The 20,861-nt window shown below is 36.8% G+C and overlaps 1 protein-coding gene across 1 annotated transcript; it reads left to right on the top strand.

Moving 5' to 3' along the window:
- Nucleotides 1–4,559: 4,559 nt before the first annotated feature.
- LOC139310122 (vomeronasal type-2 receptor 26-like) lies at nucleotides 4,560–12,477 on the top strand. The gene is made up of 5 exons (XM_070934279.1): nucleotides 4,560–4,721; nucleotides 5,442–6,272; nucleotides 9,196–9,345; nucleotides 11,021–11,147; nucleotides 11,576–12,477. The coding sequence occupies exons 1-5, from the start codon at nucleotides 4,560–4,562 to the stop codon at nucleotides 12,475–12,477; spliced, it is 2,172 nt and encodes a 723-aa protein (XP_070790380.1).
- The last annotated feature ends 8,384 nt before the right edge of the window (nucleotides 12,478–20,861 follow it).

Genomic DNA, 20,861 nt, shown 5'->3' with positions numbered 1-20,861 from the left:
CTCCAGGGTGATATAACAGGAAGAAATCATATGATCAAAACCTATAAATGTACAGGTGGTAGCATCCCTTATTAGCATTCTTGAAGACTGGGAAGATACGGATCTTGTATAGTTCTTCTGTGTAATTTTGCCACCTCTTTTTAATCTCTTCTGCCTCTGTTAGGTCCCTGCCGTTTTGGTCCTTTATCATGCCCATTTTTGCATGAAACCTTTCCTTCATATCTCCAATATTCTTTTTTTTTTCCAAATATTTTTTTTATTTTTAAACAAAAGTAAAACATAAAAACATCATCATTCCATACAATTACAGACAGTATATTGATGGCTTTGTGTCCTTTTGTGCTCCCTCCTCTCTTCAACATATCACTATTTTAAGGTTATTTTCATATGAAAAAAAAAGAAATCACTTAATTTATCTCAACATCCACATATTTCATGTTTATCTCCATTTTTTATTGTCCATCCATTGATAAAATAAATCCCATATCAAATAATATTGTTTATCTTCCTGCTCTCTTACTTTAAATGTCAATTTACTCATTTCAGCACAGTCCATCATTTTCTTAATAATTTTTTCATCAGTAGGTGTCCTTTCTCCTTTCCAATTTTTTGCAAATACAATTCTAGCTGCTGTTAAAAGGTTCACAATTAAATATTGCAATTCTTTATTATATGTTTCTGGTAAGATACCTAATAAAAATATCTCTGGTTTAAGATCAATATGTCTCTTAGTCATTTTTTCCAACCACATGTGTGTCTTGATCCAATATCTCTTTGCATCTCCACATGTCCACCACATGTGGTAATACGATCCTGGAGTCTGATGGCACTTCCAACACTTCTCCAATTTATTCTGGAACATTCTGGCTATCCTCGTCAGGGGTAGATGCCACCTGTAAAACATATACAAATTCTCCTTATATGCTGTATACATTGTCATTTTAAAATTATGTGACCACAAGTTTTGCCATTTCTCTAAATCAATCCCGTGACCAAAATTTTTCCCCCACGCTATCATTGTTTCTTTAACTTGTTCTTCTTCCAGTTTTACTTCTAACAAATAACCATACAACTTTTTAACTATATGATCATCAGAGCCCATCAAAATCTTATCTAAATTAGTCAAGACATTATAAAAGTCTTCTTGTTTGAGATCTTCTCGATATCTAGAAAATATTTGCATATATAAAAACCAATCCATCTTATATCCCTGGTCTTCTAATTCCTGCTTTAATTTAAGTTCACCCTTTTCATCCAACAATTCACTATACCTAATAATTTGTTCCCTTTTGAGTATTACTGGATATGAAAAAGCTTCAGTTGTAGATATCCAGGTTGGAATCTTCAAATAATGATATTTTTTGACCTTCTCCCAATTCAACCATAAAACTTCATGTATCTGATGTCTTCTAAAATACCCTTGTATTTTTGTGCCTTTGTACTATAAAAAGACGTGCCACCCCATCAACAAATCATGTCCCTCCAAATTCAATAATCTGGTATTTCTCAAAGTTATCCATTCTTTAGTCCATATTAAACTTGCTGCTTGATAATATAGTTCAAAATTAGGCAACCCAAAACCACCCCTGGCTTTAGCATCTTGTAACAGTTTTAATTTTATTCTCGCCTTTTTTCCTTGCCAAATATATTTCAGTATCATTTTGTTTAAATCTACAAAAAATTCCTTACCCAACTTAATTGGAATTGTCTGAAATAGGTACAAAATTCTAGGCAAAATATTCATCTTAATAGTTGAGATCCTACCAATCAAAGATAACTGCAAATTACCCCATTTCGCCAAGTTTTGCCCTATCTGTTGTTTAGGCTTATTACAGTTATTTTCTTTGAGTGCACTACACCTTGGTGTTAAATATATCCCAAAATATTTTACTTTGTTTGTAACCTGCATTTTTGAAACCTCCATCAATTCTTCATTTTGCTTTTTCAACATATTTTTAGTAATTATCTTCGTTTTATCTTTATTAATATTCAAGCCAGCTACTTTGCCAAATTCTCCAACAGTTTCTATCAATTTATTTATTGTTGTTAATGGTTCTTCAATAATAAAGACCAAATCATCTGCAAAGGCTTGAAGTTTATATTCTTCTTTTCAAATTTTCATGCCTTTTATCTCTTTTTCTTCTCTAATGTGTCTATTTAAAACTTCTAAACTCAATATAAACAACAATGGGGACAGCTGGCATCCTTTTACTTTTTACTTTTACTTTACTTTATTTTGGATTTATATACCGCCCTACTCCCAAAGGATTCAGGGCGGTGAACAGCCAAAAGATAAAACACACATAATACAAAATTTAAAAAACAATGTAAAAGCACATTAAATAATTTGGCCCATACAGATTAAAACACCCCTATTGTTTTAAAACAAATTTAAAATTAACAATTAAAAGGAAGTTAGGCTAGGCCAGTCTGTTGAAATAAAAAGGTCCTTGTATAGTGCCTTTTTCTATTTCAATAGGATCGGTCAGTTCTCCATTTATCATCACTTTTGCCGTCTGTTTAAAATAAATAGCTTCAATTGCCTGTATAAATTTCCTACAAAGCCCATCATTTCCATTTGGAGTATCATAAATCACCAATTAACGTTGTCAAAAGCTTTTTGTGCATCTAAAAATACCAAAGCCATTTGTTTTTCAGGATGTGCTTCATAATAGTCTAAAGTATCCAAAATTATTCTTATCATGCACATCTTTTCATGAAATGTTCCCTTCATATCTCCAATATTCTTGAAGAGATCTCTGGTCCTCCCGATTTTTTTGTTTTCATCTCTTTCTTTGCACTGTTCATTTAAGAAGGTATTCTTATCTCTTCTAGCTATTCTCTGGAATTCTGCATTTAGTTGGGTGTATCTTTCTCTTTCTCCCTTGCCTTTTGCTTCCCTTCTTTCCTCAGCTATTTCCAAAGCTTCCTCTGACAGCCATTTTGCTTTCTTGTCTTTCTTTTTCTTTGGGATGGTTTTAGTTGCTACTTCTTGTACAATGTTGTGAACCTCTGTCCATAGTTCTTCAGGCACTCTGTCTATCAGATCTAATTCCTTAAATCTATTTGTCACCTCTACTGTATATTCATCAGGGATACGATTTAGTTCACACCTGAGTGGTATGATTTTAATTACATTTTATGGATTGTTGTGAATTGATATGAGTGATATATTAGCTTTGTAAATAGGTAAGTGAATAAAATAAATGCTTTTGGTTTTGCAAAAAGTTTATTCTAAGCAGATTGAAACAGTTACAATAGTAAGAAACCTTCACACTTTCTTTTTGAGTAGAAGAAAGTGTGAAGGTTTCTTACTATTGTAACCGTTTCAGCCAAAGACAGATGCACATTCCAGACTTCTCTCTCTTAAGGCTGTATCCCAGGATTATCACAGCGGCTGGAGAGGAGTGATCTCTACAACCCGCAAAATTGCTCCATTGGCAAATGTGATTGATGACACACCCTGGGGGGAGGGAGGAAACAGGGTCATGATTGGGGCGTAAATTATATGGGGTCAGAGTTGGCTTCACTTGGGAACATGCCGACATGAAGCTCCTAATAAATATCTGGATTTCTTTTGAAGCTTGGCTCAAGGCTCATGATTTAATAAAGGCATCCATTGGATCCCTGACATGAATAATGAGAAGTTGATTATCTTTTTGGCATTGCACTATATAGATATAAAGCTACAGTAAATATGACTTGCTTTCATGAAAATCCAAAGTGAAGATTTATTTATTTCTTTATTGGAATTTGACAAAGGAAAATGAGAACAAGAATAATAGAATAAATATACAATGACAGGGACGATAGAAGTTGTGAAATTCAATTTTTTTTACTTTATCCAAACTGAGAATTTTGAGCCTAGTAGCATAGGGAATTCTATTGTGTACAGAAGAATGCACAACTTTTCTCATGAAATACTTCTGAACCCGCTCGACTGTACTGATGTCAGATATATGGTGGGGATTCCAAACAGTTGAACAATATTCTAAGATTGGTCTAGCATAAGTTTCATAAGCTGTAATGAGCAATACAATGTTTCCAGAAAAAAAGCTTCGCAAAATTAAATTAACAACTCTTAATGCTTTTTTAGCAATGCTGTTACAGTGAGCTTTGGAGCATAAATCCTCAGAGATAAGTACACCTAGTTCTTTAACGAGGTAAGGGTCATCTGCTAGATCAATGCCACCTATCTTATACTTGACATTCTGATTACATTTATCAATATGTAAGACAGAGCATTTGTTAATCAAAATTTGAAGTTGCCAAATAGATGACCATTCAGATACATAATCACTTTCAAAACAAAGGAATTATCTGTAGAATTGAATAATTTTATGTCATCGGCAAAAAGAATGCAATTGCTTTTAAGTTGATCACATAAATCGTTGATATAGAGCAAAAAAAGATGATGAAATTTCTTACGTTGCAGTGAGAACACCTTCTACCACATTCTGCCCTTCTTGTTGGCTGTTCATGAAGTCAACCAGAATTCAAGGCTCTTACCCAACATCACCCTGGGCTACAACATCTATCAGAACTTTTTCAGTGCAAGAATGACATATGAGGCCATGCTGGATGTGCTGTCTACAGGACAAGAGAACATCCCAAACTACAGATGTGGAAGACAAAAGAACCTGCTAGCAATTCTTGAAGAGATGGATTCTGAACTCTTTAATCATATTTCCAATGTCCTGAGCATCTATAAAATTCCACAGGTATAAAGCCAAATGAAATAAATTCTGGGTTGTAAATTGTTCAGATTTGCCTAGCGGGCAGCACTTGGATATATTTCTCCAGATAAATTGAAAGTCAGAGAGTAAATATTAGAAGAGCTGAAAGAATTTTTAATTCACAAAGTATGTGTGTGTGTATATACATATATATGTTTGTGTGTGTGTGTGTGTCTGTGTGTGTGTCTATATACATACAGTGCTGGGCTGCTGCCGGTTCAGACCGGTTCTAGTAAACCGGTAGTTCTGGCAATCAGTTGTCCCTGTCCATGTCACCTGCCCCCATCCTATCATGTCCTATACTTCCGTGTTTCTCAGCTCAGCTGATTTGACTGGAATGGTGGATTTCTGTGCCTCAGCTGTTTTACTTACTGGGGCTGCCCTAGAAGGTAAGCTGTAGATGTTAAAATTGGTGTATTTTGAATGCTGTGGCCGAATGGATGGATGACCCACAGAGTTGTAATGTGACCAGAAGGGTGTGCTCTATGAGGACCACCAATGAACATCACCCACAGATAATTCAGAGCTCCCTGGTTTGAAAGGGAGCATACAAGAAAAACAGGACAGAACATCAAGGGAACTAGCAAAATTCATGCAGTTATCATTTGAAACGTCTCTCAGCAGTGTGGAAAGGCCCTTAGATTTACCATCCGACTTTTATCATTAAAACTGGAAAAACTACCAATATTTTCTCTTTCATCTTAGATCAACTATAGTATCACCAACCAGATGGCTGAGCAAAATCATCGTTTTCCTTTTTCATATCGGATGACCCCAAACCAAGAACCTCCTTACTCAGCAATCGTCAAGCTGCTCCTGCATTTCCAATGGACGTGGATCGGCCTCCTTTCTCGGGACAATGAAAGAGGAGAAAAATTCAAAAGACGCTTGGAAGTTCTCGCTCTAAAATATGGGATTTGCATTGTCCTCTCAGGAACCGTCCCAGAAGCAAATATGCAGACAAGTGCTGGAGAAACTCTCATGCAAGAAAAAAGGGAAATGTTCTTTTCTCTTATCAAGAGTCAAATAAAAATTATAGTATGCCAACTGGATTTTAAGGCCTCAGGAATATTAGCAACAATAATACAAACGATTGATACGACTAATACATCAATTGTGGGAAGGGTTTGGATTGCAACAACTTTGACACCTTTAAGTATAGATATATTTTACCTCTGGGTTGATCTCCAAAATAAATATGCTTTGTTTTCCTTCCAGACAAAAAGAACGACTCAGTATGATGACATTAAATCTTATGCATCTACAGCCATATTGTATGGAAAGGAAGCGTTCCAATGTTCTTATTCAAGTCCTGTATTATCTAAGAAAGTTTGGAAAAAATGCAGAGAAAAAGAGGATTGGGAATTCCCACCCAATGATGTGATTGCAAGAATCCTGTCTCAGGATTCCTCCAGTATTTCCCAAATAATTCAAATTGTGGCCTGGGTCCTCAGTGCTGCCTCTTCCTCCCAAAGGGGTAAGAGGAGAATGCAAGTTGGAGACCATCAACCACCCCAGATTGTACAGCCATGGCAGGTAAGTCTCCTCCTTTGAGATTCCACTGATTCTCCCCTTCCAATTCCTCAATATTAAATTAGATGTATAAAGGGGTCAGATATTCCAAGGAACAGTTGCCCAGTTTGTGGTATTTAAGAGTGAGTGTCAACCCTGAAGCTGATCTGACCGAGGCCATGTTGGAGGCTTCAGTGTTGCCACATTGGAGCTGAGGGATAGGGAGTGGAAAATAGAGATAGCTGGGGTTTTGTAGCCAAAACAAAATATTTTCTCCTGGGAACCAAGGACATTCCCACCGATGGCCGGAGGGAGGATGAGTGAAGTCACCAGGCAACCGGATGACATCTTGATTGGACCATGTGACTGATTGTTTGGAAAGAGGAGGAAATCTTTTACTTTTAATTAGATGAAAACTGTGGGAACATTTAGAGTCAGCTTTCACCAGCCTGTGCCTATATGATATTTCCAATAAAACTGATATTTGAGGAAAGTGCCAGCCTCAGAGTCCTGTTTGCTATGGGCATATTACTTGGAACCTTTTTATTTATTTTTTATTTATGTTATTGAATTTGTATACCGCCCTACTCCCGAAGGACTCAAAGTGGTGAACAGCCATAGAATAAAAACATATAAAAACAAAATTAAAATAAATAAAACGAACCTTGACATTAAACAGTCTCTAAAGAAATTTTTTTTTCTTTTTTTCAAGTTTTTAATTTTTTAGAAACATATCAACGCATGAACAGTGTGTCGCCTGAGTTACTTACATTTTTGTACCAATAAAATAATATTCATCATATTTACTACAGTTGACAAGCTTATATAGTTCTGGTAATATTACACATATTTTGTTGAATGATAATCTTCCATTATTTAATTATTCAATATTTCAATATGTTATTTTTATGCCAATCACCATATTATTCAAACATTTTTAATATTACCATCGTTCACGTTCTGATTTCCCCTCTTATTATTACTTCATCTTATTATATAAAGATATGTATTCCATTAATCTCCCTCTCTCTAGTTTCCATCCCCTTTCTAACTTTTAATTTTGCCACTACTATATTGAAAAATATTCCCTTTTCATCCATATTTTAGTGAAGATTTAGAGTCAGTTTTCAGCAGCCTATGCCTATATGATATGTCCAATAAAACTGATATTTGAGCAACCTGCTTGCCTCAGAGTCCTGTTTGCTATGGGTGTATTACTTGGAACCCTGACAGTGAGTTAGAGAGAGATGATAGAGAAAAATCTTCCAAAGTTAAACAACCTGTGCTAGTTTGGGATGCTTTTGTGTCAGAAATAGCTCTATAGTGGCATCGTAATTTTCAAACCTAAACAAGCATCAGAATATTCAAGCAATCCTCAAACTCTTATTGCGATCAGATCTAGTCTCCAAGCTAAGGAGTTCAACTGGATTCTTTGTTCTGATTAAGATTGAATTTTTCTGGCTAAAAGTTTCTAACATAGCAACATAAACTCTGCTAATTTCATCTTGATCAGGACTGATGGCAAAATTGTATTCTCCATCTTCTCCTGTTACAAGTTTTTCCATATCTACAATTGTTTTTGCCTCAGATGGGCTGTGATATTAAAGCAAGAAAATACAGAACATTAAACAGAATAATAAGAATTTGAAAGAACCTCAGAGGTTTTTCTAGTCCAACCCATTAATCAAGCAGGAGACCCTATACCATTTCAGACAAATGGTTGCCTGCGTCTCTTTTTGAAAGCCTCCAATGATGGAGCACTCACAACTTCTGAACGCGAGCTATTGCATTGGTTGATTGCTTTCACATTAGGAAATTTCTCTTTAGTTCTAGGTTGCTTCTCTCCTTCATTAGTTTCCAACCATTGTTTCTTGTCTTGCCTATTGGTGCTTTGGGAAATGTTTTGACCCCCTCATCTTTGTAGGAGCCCCTCAAATGTTAGAAAAATGGTATCATTTCTTCCCAGTCCTTCATTTCCTTAGACTAGACCAGGGGTGGGGTCTACTTACCTTTACTACTGGTTCACAGTGGGGTCGTGTGTGTGCGCTTGAGTTTGATCTTTAGCTTGTCTTCTGGGGGTGTTGGCTATTCCTGCCAGCTTAGTGTCATCTTCAAATCTGATCAGTTCCCCTTCAATTCCCTCGCCTAGATCTTTTTTGAAAATATTGAAGAGTGCTGGGCCGAAAATGGAAGCTTGGGGTACCCCATTGCTTACGTTCCTCCATGTTGATGAGGTTCCCCAGAGAACTACATGTTGAATATAATTTGTCAGCCAGTTACAAAGCCACCTGAGGGTGGTGTTATCTATACCATGTTTTCAAGAATGAGAGATAAATACCTTATTTTTTTGGACTATAAGACACACATTAATTTAGAAGAGGAAAACAAAGAAAAAAAACCATTTTGGGCCTCTGCGCTCTCCAGTCTTGGCCCTTTTCTTGGCCCTTTCTTGGCCCTTTCTTGGCCCTTTCCCAGCCTTTTTTCAGCCCATTTTTGTGGCTTTTTTCAGGCCAAAAAGCCTCTAAAACAGGCCAAAGAAAAGCCTCAAAAATCGCCTGAAAAAAGCTCCAAAGTTGGGCCAAAAAATGCCTGAAAAAGGCCGAATAATGGCTGAAAATGGGGTGTGCAGAGACCAAAATGACCAGTGAGTGGGCAAGGCTTCAGCAATATTTGGTCTATAAGACGCACAGGCATTTTCATCCCCTTTTGGAAGACAAAAATGTATGTCTTATAGTCCGAAAAATACAGTATTTGAAAAAGAGCTGTAAATTCCTGGAGTATGACTGAAAGAAGCTTCCCATGAAATGCTGAACTGATCTGCTTCAGACTGCAGTGGTGATTTGAAGAGATGGAATTATTCAGAGTACCTCCAATCCAGAATAATAGCAAGAAAAAAAAAACATTGAATAAAGGCTCAAACTGTAATGTTTTTTCTATGTTTCTGCAGCTTCATAGGTTCCTGAGAAACTTCCAACATCACAATATTTCCAGAGATGGGATTTCTTTTGATGAAAATGGAGTTCCTGTTGGTGACTTTGATATCATGCAGTGGACATCAGTTATGAACAAATCAGACATGGGGGTGAAAATTGGGACTGTAGAAAGACAAGCCTCCTTGGAAGTCAAGATTTCTGTCAATCAAAGCGCCATCCAATGGCCAACTTTATTTAACAAAGTAGTTGAGGCTGCTTGGATTTTGCTCTTCTATTTATCTCTATATGTGGGAATTTTTCTGCTCAGGAATAATTCTTATTGAGTCCAATTGAGAAAACTTCCAAATAAGAGAACTTAAAGCCTCATTAATTTATTAGATATAATTTTACTTTAGAGGTTTTACAATAATCTATCACACGCTGAAAGATGCCGCATAGTATTGCAATCTACATTATTAAACTGGGATATGTTGCCACAATTTAAAGTAAATCGAATTATCTTGTTTTCAGTAAGAGAAAATCCAGAATGTCTATGGAGATTCTCAGTCATCCAGGTCACGGTTGTGCCAAAGGTCCTTTTTCAAAAGGCACCTGGACTTTGTTTTTTCCTTGAAGATGTTTCACTTCTCATCCAAGAAGCTTCTTCAGTTCTTTCTGAATGATGGAGGATGGAAAGATTTGGAACTACTGAAAAGACTGTGTTGTAAACAGGATATAGATTCAGCAATTGCAGGAAGATTCCACACCCATTTGCATGATTCACGTGACCCTGAGGGCACAGATAAATTCCAAGTGGCCTCAACAACTTTCAGAAAGACTGCTAACAACTAGATGACTGGAAAGAATATAAATCCTTCCATACTTCACCATTCAGTCAGAACTGAAGAAGCATCTTGGATGAGAAGTGAAACATCTTCAAGGAAAAACAAAGTCCAGGTGCCTTTTGAAAAAGCACCTTTGGGAGAAAATCCAGAACATGAAGGTTTAGCCCACTGAATTGCATAAGAGAAAGATATCACTAAGAATGTGGTGAAGGAAATGTTGGTAGCTAAAAAAGTCATTTACATATTATGATACAATGATCAGTTGTAGGAGAGAAAGATAGGGACTCTAAAGAAAGCTAGATATTGGAGCTGAGAAAGCAAAGATGGAGAAAAAATATATACCATATTTTTCGGAGTATAAGACGTACCTTAGTTTTGGAGGAGGAAAATAAGAAAAAAAATCTGCCTCTTGCTACCAGCATTCATCCGTATTCATCTGGATAGCGTCTTGTTGGCGTGTTAAGAGTTGACGGCTGTTTGGAAACTGAAACAGTATTTGCTGTGTGAGCAACAAGGAAGGAGCCTCTGCATGGCTTACAGTAGGTCAATTGTTCTAAAGCTGCATGCTGTGCTGATCTCTGAAACTGAAACTCTTCTCCTCTGCTTGTGTTTTCCTCTGCTGCTCCGTGCCTCATGTTTTAACCTTGTTCAGTGTATAAGACGCACTCAAATTTTCACCCTCTTTTAGGGGGGGAGTGTATTTTATACTCTGAAAAATACTGTACGTTATAGCATTCTCATACATGCCCTAAGGAGAAACACTTTTTGCAATGGAACTACTTTCCTTTGGAAAAAAGAATGAGGTAATGAGTATGTTTTGAGATCTACAATGGAAATTGATAGAGAAAGAGAATGACCTTTCATTTGCCCCTTGCAAGTAGAGTAATTAAAGTTCATGCCACTACTTCTTGACTGATTTTGCTCAAAGTGACCCTGAGCTTCTAGAAGCCACTTGATTTCCCTAAATCTTTCTAATTCATATATTACCTTGACTAATCTTTCTGTTTATGTTTAGATGGTGCCTTATTCAAGATGTACAGAAAGTTGCTCCCCGGGTTATGCCAAGGTTGTTAGAGAGGGAGCCCCAGTTTGCTGCTATGACTGTTCTCTGTGTATGGAAGGAACATTCTCTGGGCAAGAAGGTACAGTAGGTGGCTCCAAAAATAACCCATAAAAATTCAAGATACAATCAATATTCTATCTTGTTTTTTTTTGGGGGGGGGGGGTATTTGATCAAGAAGTAAGAAAAACATTAAATTTCTTGAAGGCATCCACAAACTTCAAAGATTGGGCACTATTGCCAAATTTGGATGATGATGTGAGTATTAAAATAAAGGTTGTTGATTTCTACTGAGTTGTTACTTTCTTGCTTTGTTTTAGGAAATAAGATTTGAGAACTGATAATCACATTCATCTTCAGCCTTTAAAAAGAGTGTTAATTAATGTTGTTTTGTATGGATATTTCTGGGGAGAAATATTATATTATTCCTTGAAAATGAAGTAATTGATTTTTGATGTAGTTTTCATGCTCCTACAGCTGCACAAACAGATTCATAACCATTTTTTTTAGATGCAGCCCATTGTGAAAAGTGTCCAGATGACCAGTATTCCAATAAGAAGCGAGATCGGTGTGTCCCCAAAAATATAAGCTTCTTATCCTATCAAGAATTGTTGGGACACATCCTGGCTTTCTTTGCCATCGCTTTGTCCCTAACCACTGCCTTTATTCTGGGAATCTTCATTAAATACCGAGACACTCCCATAGTCAAAGCCAACAACTGTGAACTCACCTACATCCTCCTGGTTTCACTCCTGCTTTCTTTCTTGACCTCCCTTCTATTTATCGGTCACCCCGTGAAAATGACCTGTCTCCTTCGACAAACCATTTTCAGTGTTGTTTTCTCAGTTGCTGTGTCTTCCTTGCTGGCCAAGACTGTCATGGTGGTGGTGGCCTTTCTGGCCACAAAGCCAGGCAGCAGCATGAGGAAATGGCTGGGGAAGAGTCTAGCCAACTCTATTGTTTTATCCTGCTCTGGTATTCAAGTAGGCTTCTGTATGATGTGGCTGGGAGTCTTTCCCCCATTCCCAGATTCTGACTTTCATTCCCAACCAGAACACATCCTGCTGCAGTGCAATGAAGGCTCTGTCACCATGTTCTATTCTGCTCTTGGCTACATGGGTTTTTTGGCTGCAATCTGTTTCTTGGTGATATTTCTGGCTCGAAATCTGCCAGGGGCCTTTAATGAAGCCAAACTGATCACCTTCAGCATGTTGGTTTTTTGTAGCGTTTGGCTCTCCTTTGTTCCCACATATCTGAGCACCAAGGGGAAATACATGGTAGCTGTGCAGATCTTCTCCATCTTGGCCTCTGGCCTGGGTTTACTGGGCTGCAACTTTATCCCCAAATGCTACATTATTATCCTGAGACCTGCCATGAACACCAAGGAACATCTGCGGATAAAAAATCATTAAGTCTCCTTGTGTTGGTATTTATTTTTGTACAGTTTACATGCAGCATAAAATCACATACTTCGAAGTAATGTTTTGTCTGTTGTCGCTTATCTTTCTTCATTCCATGTGAATTTTGAATTATAGTAATTGAGTAGTAAAGTTATTAAAAAAAACTTCAAGCTATTTGAAATAATCATATCCTTCAATTGTCCTAATCTGAATTCATATTATGACATTTATAAAATTTCTGAAGCCAGGCCAGATAAACTGTGACCAGAGTTGTTCTGATATCGTTTTAGATTAAATTAAAGATTATGGCTAATGACGTGTGTTTTTGTTACTATATAGGTTGGTGTGCTGGTGTTATATTTTATTTTTTGGGGTGATGTTCTGACTTTGTTTTTAAAAAATAGATAATTTCAAATACTGGATATATTTGATTGATCTCTTCTGGCTCGATAATGTAAGATCATTCATAGAGAAATGTGATAGATAGATAGATAGATAGATAGATAGATAGATAGATAGATAGATAGGAGAAATAAAGAAAGAAAAATAGAGAGACAGATAATATTCTGCATATTAAGAATAGATAAAATATCAACATGAACATTGGAGCAACTTTAATTTTTTTCTCCATCCCTTTGAATCAATTAATGAGGCAAATTATTATTTTTGACAGTCTTTAATCAAAAGAAAAATATGTAGAACTCTGAATGATTTTTTGAGGGAGGGGAATCATGTAGATATGATGTGACAATGAAGTTGTGCTTATGAGTATTAAAATTGGTTCCTCTTTTTATCCATATCCATATCCATTTCCATATACTGTACATACAGTGTCTGTGTGTCTCTGTGTGTGTCCTGCCCACCTAACAATTCAAAAGCATGTAAATGCAAGAAGATAAATAGGTACCACTTTTGTGAGAAAGTAACACTGTTTCGTGCATCTTCAGTGCATTGTCATGCCAGCCAAATGACCATGGAAGCTTCTTCAGATAAAGGCTCTTCATTTGTGAATCAAAGATGAGCACCCCTTGAGTTGGTCATGACTGACAGGGGAAATCTTTACCTATAACCACCTAACCTAAATTTGTGCATGTATCTTTTCTTTGTCTTTGTCTTTTTATCAGTCAGACCTTCAATGTATTACAGATTAGGAAAACTATATCATATAAATCAGTACTACTTTTATCTGACCTTGTCTTGCTAATGGTCTCTCAATGCCATTACCTCTGCCTTCTAAATTATCTTTCTTTGGATATTGAGAAAGCATTGGAAAAGCAAAGCAATTGCAATGTATTTTTATTCACATACTGATCAGTTTCACTCATTATGCTAAATCAGGATTCTAGATTGTCCTAATTTTGATTTCTGTCATTGTAGTATCGAATCTATCCTAGCCACTTCTAGGTTATCTGCAAAGATGAGAAACATTTCCTCCCTCCAATTGTTTACCAAATCAAAGTGTCCAGAACCCAATACTCAACAAGAATGAACTCAACAAGAATAAAATGGTATACGGTTTCCTACCTAAGCAGAGGGTTGGACTAGAAGACCTCCAAGGTCCCTTCCAACTCTGTTATTCTATTCTATTCTATTCTATTCTATTCTATTCTATTCTATTCTATTCTATTCTATTCTATTCTATTCTATTCTATTCTATTCTATTCATGAAGCATGTTTTGTCATGCTTTGGCACTTGGTGAGTAAAAGGTTCATCACCACTGTCATATAGCAAAGGCCCTGGGCTCAGGTCCTCAAATTTTGTTTAGCCCTTCACCTTCAGCTATTGTGGGATTGTACTCATATAGCATCATCTCTTGGTTCCCTATTAGATACCTTATGTAAGAGACAGCAAATGTCATCACATCAGAAGGAGGAGGAAGCACAGTGCTCAGAATGCAGTATTGCAGGCTATTCTGCTGCCTTCTGGCTGCCAGCAATTTGGCAGTTTGATTCTCACCGGTTCAAAGTTGACTCAGCCTTCCATCCTTCCGAGATCAGTAAAACAAGGACCCAGATTGTTGGGGACAATAGGCTGACTCTGTAAACTGCTTTGACAGGGCTGTAAAATCACTATGAAGCATTATATAAGTCTGCTATTGCGATTGCTATCATGAAGAAGTCAGTAATGGGCCATTGTTTCAGATTAATGCCCCAGAGAATTTGGACTAGTTCTTCTTTGTAACCATTAAAACTGATAGTCTCTTCTACATTTTGAAAGATACAAGATATTTAAATAGGGGGTGCAATAGCAATAGCACTTAGATTTATATACCACTTCATGGTGCTTTACAGCCCTCTCTAAGCAGTTTACAGAGTCAGCCTATGGCCCCCAACAATCTGGGTCCTCATTTTACCAACCTCGGAAGGATGGAAGTCTGAGTCAACCTTGAGCCTGGTGAGATTCAATCTGCCAAACTGCTGGCAGCCGGTGATCAGCAAAAGTAGCCTGCAGTCCTGCACTTAACCACTGCGTCACCATGGCTCATCATCAACAACAATAGGTTGTTCAATATGTCATGATCTGGAGTTAACCATTCTGGAGTATCTAACCTTCATTGAAGAAGATGGCCTCATCCACACCAGACAAAATAAGAAGGAATTATACTGGCTCACTGCCTAGTTCAAGAGTGTTGAACTGTTTTTTCACATTTTAATCTTTACAATCTCAAGAATAAGTTTGGAGACTAAAAAACAATCAAACTTCCCTGTATTGTTTCTTTCTCGACTCTCAAATTAGGATTATTCTCCTGAGTGAAACAAAACACTTTTCTCCAACAGCACACTTTTATGGCCAAGGCTCATTCCCAATTCCCTTTCTAATTATTAAAATTATTTATTCTCCTTTGAACAAGGTTTATGGGATTTCCACCACCACAATTAGTTGCCAATCAATGTGACAACAAATGGGATAGACAGCATGTGATAATCTGATTTGTAACAGCCTCCTGTGATGAGATCAGAGTTTGGGGTAAAGCTGGGCAAATACTCTAGCAGTCTGAAATTGCAGATAGTTCTTCCAAATCTGGGGGTAAACTGGACCTTCCTCACTGTAGTTGTGGTCTTTTTATGATCTCTGAGATTTAACTCTGTTCCAAAGAAAGAACTCTAGGAAGGATCTCCTGCAGTATACTGGATGTCAAATGTTGCTGCTGCTGCATATACAGCTTTTTCTGCTTCAGTTTCTGTCTCAAATTCCCTGTGCCAGTACACTGATGAAATGTCCATTTAAGGTGATCATAGAAGAAAAGGAGTGGTTCCATTACTACAAGCCAGGAGACTACTGGATTACTGGAATAATGTCTGGACTCGTAGCTCTTTTGTACCCATTTTCGTTCTCCGAGCCTCCAACCCACCAATTGAAAAGGTAATTGTCAGCTCACCCAAGGATTCTAGTGATTGATTTTACCAGCTCCAATGTCTTTCGTATTTATTCTCCAACCATTGATAGAATAAGTCCCATATATTATAATAATCAGATTCTTCCTTTCCTTTGATTGCAAGTGTTAATCTATTCATTTCTGCACAATCTAATATTTTCTTAATCATAGTTTCATCTGTAGGGATCTCTTCACTTTTCCAATTTTGTTAAAATAAAATTCTAGCTCTAGTTATTACATGATTACATGAATAATCAAGTATCCATTTTCTTTACTATAAGCTTCTGGTAGAATCCCCAACAGGAATGCTCCAGGTTTTAAATCGATATGTTCCTGCATCATCTTCTCCAACCACATACCTCCAATGTCTTTTCTAGGAATGATTTCCTTTCCCCTATTCCTCACCTTGAGAAAGGCAGGTCATTATTGCCCATCCCAATTTGCTTTAGAGGAAAGGCTCCTGGGGAACCTGATGATTTTGTAAATCCTGAGTTTGGAAAGTGTCAGCCTCAATACTGGGCAACACTGGGCACTGCCAACATTGTCCTACGATGGGGCTTTGCCTGCTTTCAAAATTTTATTTTTTTTAATTTATTTATTTATTTATTTGTCATGAACGTATTTGGTAATAAGTATAAGCATGAATTGGATGCATAAAATAGGTACAAATAGGAAAGGGATGGTAGGACTGTGGAGAGTCAGCAACTTATTTATTCATATCTATTTTATTTATTTATTAACAATAACTAAACAGTAACTCCCAAAAAGTGATTGAATGATACCTTAGAACAGAGTGAGATCTCTTCTATTTTTCCCCACTGTTGTCTTCCCCTTCCTTACATTTACTCTCTAATTCCTACCACCCTCTCCACTCTTTATTTCCACCCTTTAACACTTTTGCCTCTTTTGTGGCTTCCCTGTTCCTTTTGGTTTAAATAAAAGGATACTTTTTAAATACCAAATTCAAGGAGGGGAGAGACTTTATGTGATAAGTTAATGTTAGTCACAGAGGAATCACATTAACTGTAGTTAACTGTAGAATAGAGGACAATAACTCCAAAGCCATGAATGTTGATGTTAGTCGCGAAGTTGTGTTCAGCCCATTGCGACCCCATGGACAACGTTCCTCCAGGCCTTCCTGTCCTCTACCATTACCCAGAGTACACTGTCCTATGATGGGGCTCTGCCTGCTTTAAAAATTTTATTATTTATTTATTTATTTATTTAATTATTTATTTATTTGTCAAGAATGTATTTGATAATAAGTATGAGCATGAATTGGATACATAAAATTGGTACAAATAAAAGAAACATTAAGAAAGGGATGGTAGGACTGTGAAGAGTCAGCAACTTATTTATTCATATCTATTTCATTTATTTATTAACAATAATTAAACAGTAACTCCCAATAAAGTGATTGAATGATACCTTAGAATATAGTGAGATCTCTTGTATTTTCTCCCCCACTGTTGTCTTCCCCTTCCTTACATTTACTCTATAATTTCTACCACCCTCTCAGATCTTTCTTTCTATATTTTAACACTTTTGCCACTTTTGTGGCTTCCCTTTTCCTTTTGGTTTAAATAAAAGGATACTTTTTAAAAACCAAATTCAAGGAAGGGATAGGCTTTATGAGATAAGTTAATGTTTAGTGGCAGAGGAATCATATTAACTGTAGTTAACTGTAGAATCGAGGACAATAACTCCAAGACCATGAATGTTGTTGTTAGTGCTGAAGTCGTGTTCAGCCCATTGACCCCATGGACAACATTCCTCCATGCCTTCCTGTCCTCTACCATCCCCTAGAGTACATTTAAGCTCACACCGACTGCTTCAGTGACTCCATCCAGCCACCTCATTCTCTGCCGTCCCCTTCTTCTTTTGCCCTCAAACGTTCCCAGCACTAGGCTCTTCTGCACTGAGTCCTTCCTTCTCCTTAGGTGGCCAAAGTATTTGAGTTTCATCTTCAGGATCTGGCCTTCTAAAGAGCAGTCAGGGTTGATCTCCTCTAGGACTGACCGGTTTGATCGCCTTGCAGTCCAAGGGACTCGCAGAAGTTTCTTCAGCACCATAGTTCAAAGGCCTCAATTCTTTGGCGCTCAGCCATGAATATTTTGCAGCAAATCTCTAGGTCTAAAGAAGGCTTGCTGAAGAGATATCCATCTTCAGATTGGTAATACCACTTGCTAATTTAGCACTTAAATCCAACCCTTAGTCCTCTCCAGGGTGATATAACAGGAAGAAATCATATCATATGATCACAATCTGTACATGTACACTTGGTATTATCCCTTATTCGCATTCTTGAGGACTTATAGTTCTTCTGTGTAATTTTGCCACCTCTTCTTAATCTCTTCTGCTTCTGTTAGGTCCCTGCCATTTTGGTCCTTTATCATGCCCGTCTTTGCATGAAATGTTTCGTTCATATCTCCAATTTTCTTGAAGAGATCTCTGGTCCTCCCAATTCTATTGTTTTCTTCTATTTCTTTGCACTGTTCATTTAAGAAGTATTCTTATCTCTTCTAGCTATTCTCTGGAATTCTGCATTCAATTGGGTGTATCTTTCTCTTTCTCCCTTGCCTTTCATTTCCCTTCTTTCCTCAGCTATTTGCAAAACTTCCTCTGACAGCCATTTTGCTTTCTTGCCTTTCTTTTTCTTTGGGATGGTTTTAGTTTCTACCTCTTGTACAATGTTGCGAACCTCCGTCCATAATTCTTCAGGCACTCTATCAGATCTAATTCCTTAAATCTATTTGTCACCTCTAATGTATATTCATCAAGGATATGATTTAGTTCACACCTGAGTGAACTTTAATTACACCTGAGTGAATTTTAATTACATTTCATGGATTTTTGTAAATTGATATTTATTTTATTTATTTTGTTTTGCTTTCATTTATATGCCGCCCTTCTCCAGAGACTCAGGGTGGCTTACAATGCGTTAAGCAATAGCCTTCATACTTTTGTATATTTATACAAAGTCAGCTTATTGTCCCCACAATCTGGGTCCTCATTTCACCTACCTTAGAATGGATGGAAGGCTGAATCAACCTTGAGTGGTCTCAGCCTTCATATGAGTGATATATTAGTTATATATATATATATATATATATATATATATATATATATATATATATGTATATGTATATGTATATGTATATGTATATGTATATGTATATGTATATGTATATGTATATGTATATGTATATGTATATGTATATGTATATGTATATGTATATGTATATATATGATATTAGTGATATATATTAGTGATATATTATATATCATATGAGTGATATATTAGCTTTGTAAATAGGTATGTGAATAAAATAAATGGGTTGCTTTTGCAAAAAGTTTATTCTAAGCAGATTGAAACAGTTACAATAGTCAGAAACCTTCACAATTTCTTTTTGAGTAGAAGAAGGTGTGGAGGTTTCTTACTATTGTAACCGTTTTCCTTACCTGGCTACTGAACTATAAGAATAATTTTCCTCATTTTTTCCTCCCAAATCATAATGTGGAGAAAATGATAGGCAGAATCAGTTCTGGTGATTTTGATAGGATTCCTTTGATCCTAACAAACTCGCAAAGAATCCCTGGCCTGCTCTCAAATTGCAATAGGGAAGGGCGATGGGAAACCGACAAAACAGCACAGCAGCCAGATGCACATTCCAGACTTATCTCTCTCAAGGCAGTATCCCAGGGTTACCACAGCGGATGGAGAGGAGTGATCTCTAAAACCCGCGAAATTGCTCCATTGTCGAATGTGATTGATGACACACCATGGGGGCACGGAGGAAACAGCATCATGATTAGGGTATAAATTATGTGGGGTCAGAGTTGGCTTCAGTTCGGAACGTGCTGACATGAAACTCCTAATAAATAACTGGATTTCTTTTGAAGCTTGGCTCAAGGCTCATGATTTAATTAGGGCATCCATTGGAACCCTGACATGAATTCTATTGTGTACAAAAGAGTGCAAGACTTTTCTCATGAAATACTTCTGAACCCACTCAATTATACTGATGTCAGATATATGGTGGGGATTCCAAACAATTGAACAATACTCTTTGATTGGTCTGTCATAAGTTTCATAAGCTGTAATGAGCAATAAATTGTTTTACAGAAAAAAAGCTTCGCAAAATTAAGTTTACAACTCTTAATGCTTTTTTAGCAATGCTGTTACAGTGAGTTTTGGAGCCTAAATCATCCGAGATAAGTACACCTAGGTCCTTAACAAGGTGAGGATCATCTGGTAGATCAATGCCACCTAGCTTACACTTGGCATTCTGACTACGTTTACCAATATATAAGAAAGAGCATTTATGAATCGAAATTTGAAGTTGCCAAATAGATGACCATTCAGACACCATTCAAAAATGTAGTTGAGATCACTTTGCAAAAACAACAGAATTATCTGTAGAATTGAATAATTTTATGTCATCAGCAAAAAGAACACAATTGCTTTTAAGTTGATCACAGAAAATGTTAATGTAGAGCAAAAAATTGCTTAACGCATTGTAAGCTGCCCTGAGTCTCTGGAGAAAGGCGGCATATAAATCTTTTTTTTTAAAAAAAAAGGATGATGAAATGTCTTACATTGCAGTGAAAACACCTTCAACCACATTCTGCCCTTCTTATTGGCTGTTCATGAGGTCAATCAGAATTCAAGGCTCTTACCCAACATCACCCTGGGCTACAACATCTATGAGAACTTTTTCAGTGCAAGAATGACATATGAGGCCATGCTGGATGTGCTGTCTACAGGGCAGAAGAACATCCCAAACTACAGATGTGGAAAAGAAAAGAACCTGCTGGCAATTCTTGAAGAGATGGATTCTGAACTCTTTCATCATATTTCCAATGTCTTGAGCATCTATAAATTTCCACAGGTATAAAGCCAAATGAAATAAATTCCATGTTGTAAATTGTTCAGATTTACCTAGAAGGCAGCACTTGTATATATTTCTCCAAACAAATTGAAAGTCTGAGAGTAAATATTAGAACAGCTGAAAGAAT

The sequence above is a fragment of the Pituophis catenifer genome, unplaced genomic scaffold, assembly GCF_029215685.1.
Source record: "Pituophis catenifer annectens isolate HBS135680 unplaced genomic scaffold, rPitCat1.0.hap2 SCAF_2, whole genome shotgun sequence".
NCBI classification, from domain to species: Eukaryota; Metazoa; Chordata; class Lepidosauria; order Squamata; family Colubridae; genus Pituophis; species Pituophis catenifer.
Note: the sequence above shows the minus strand (reverse complement) of the source record. Positions and strands in the feature narration are given on the sequence as shown.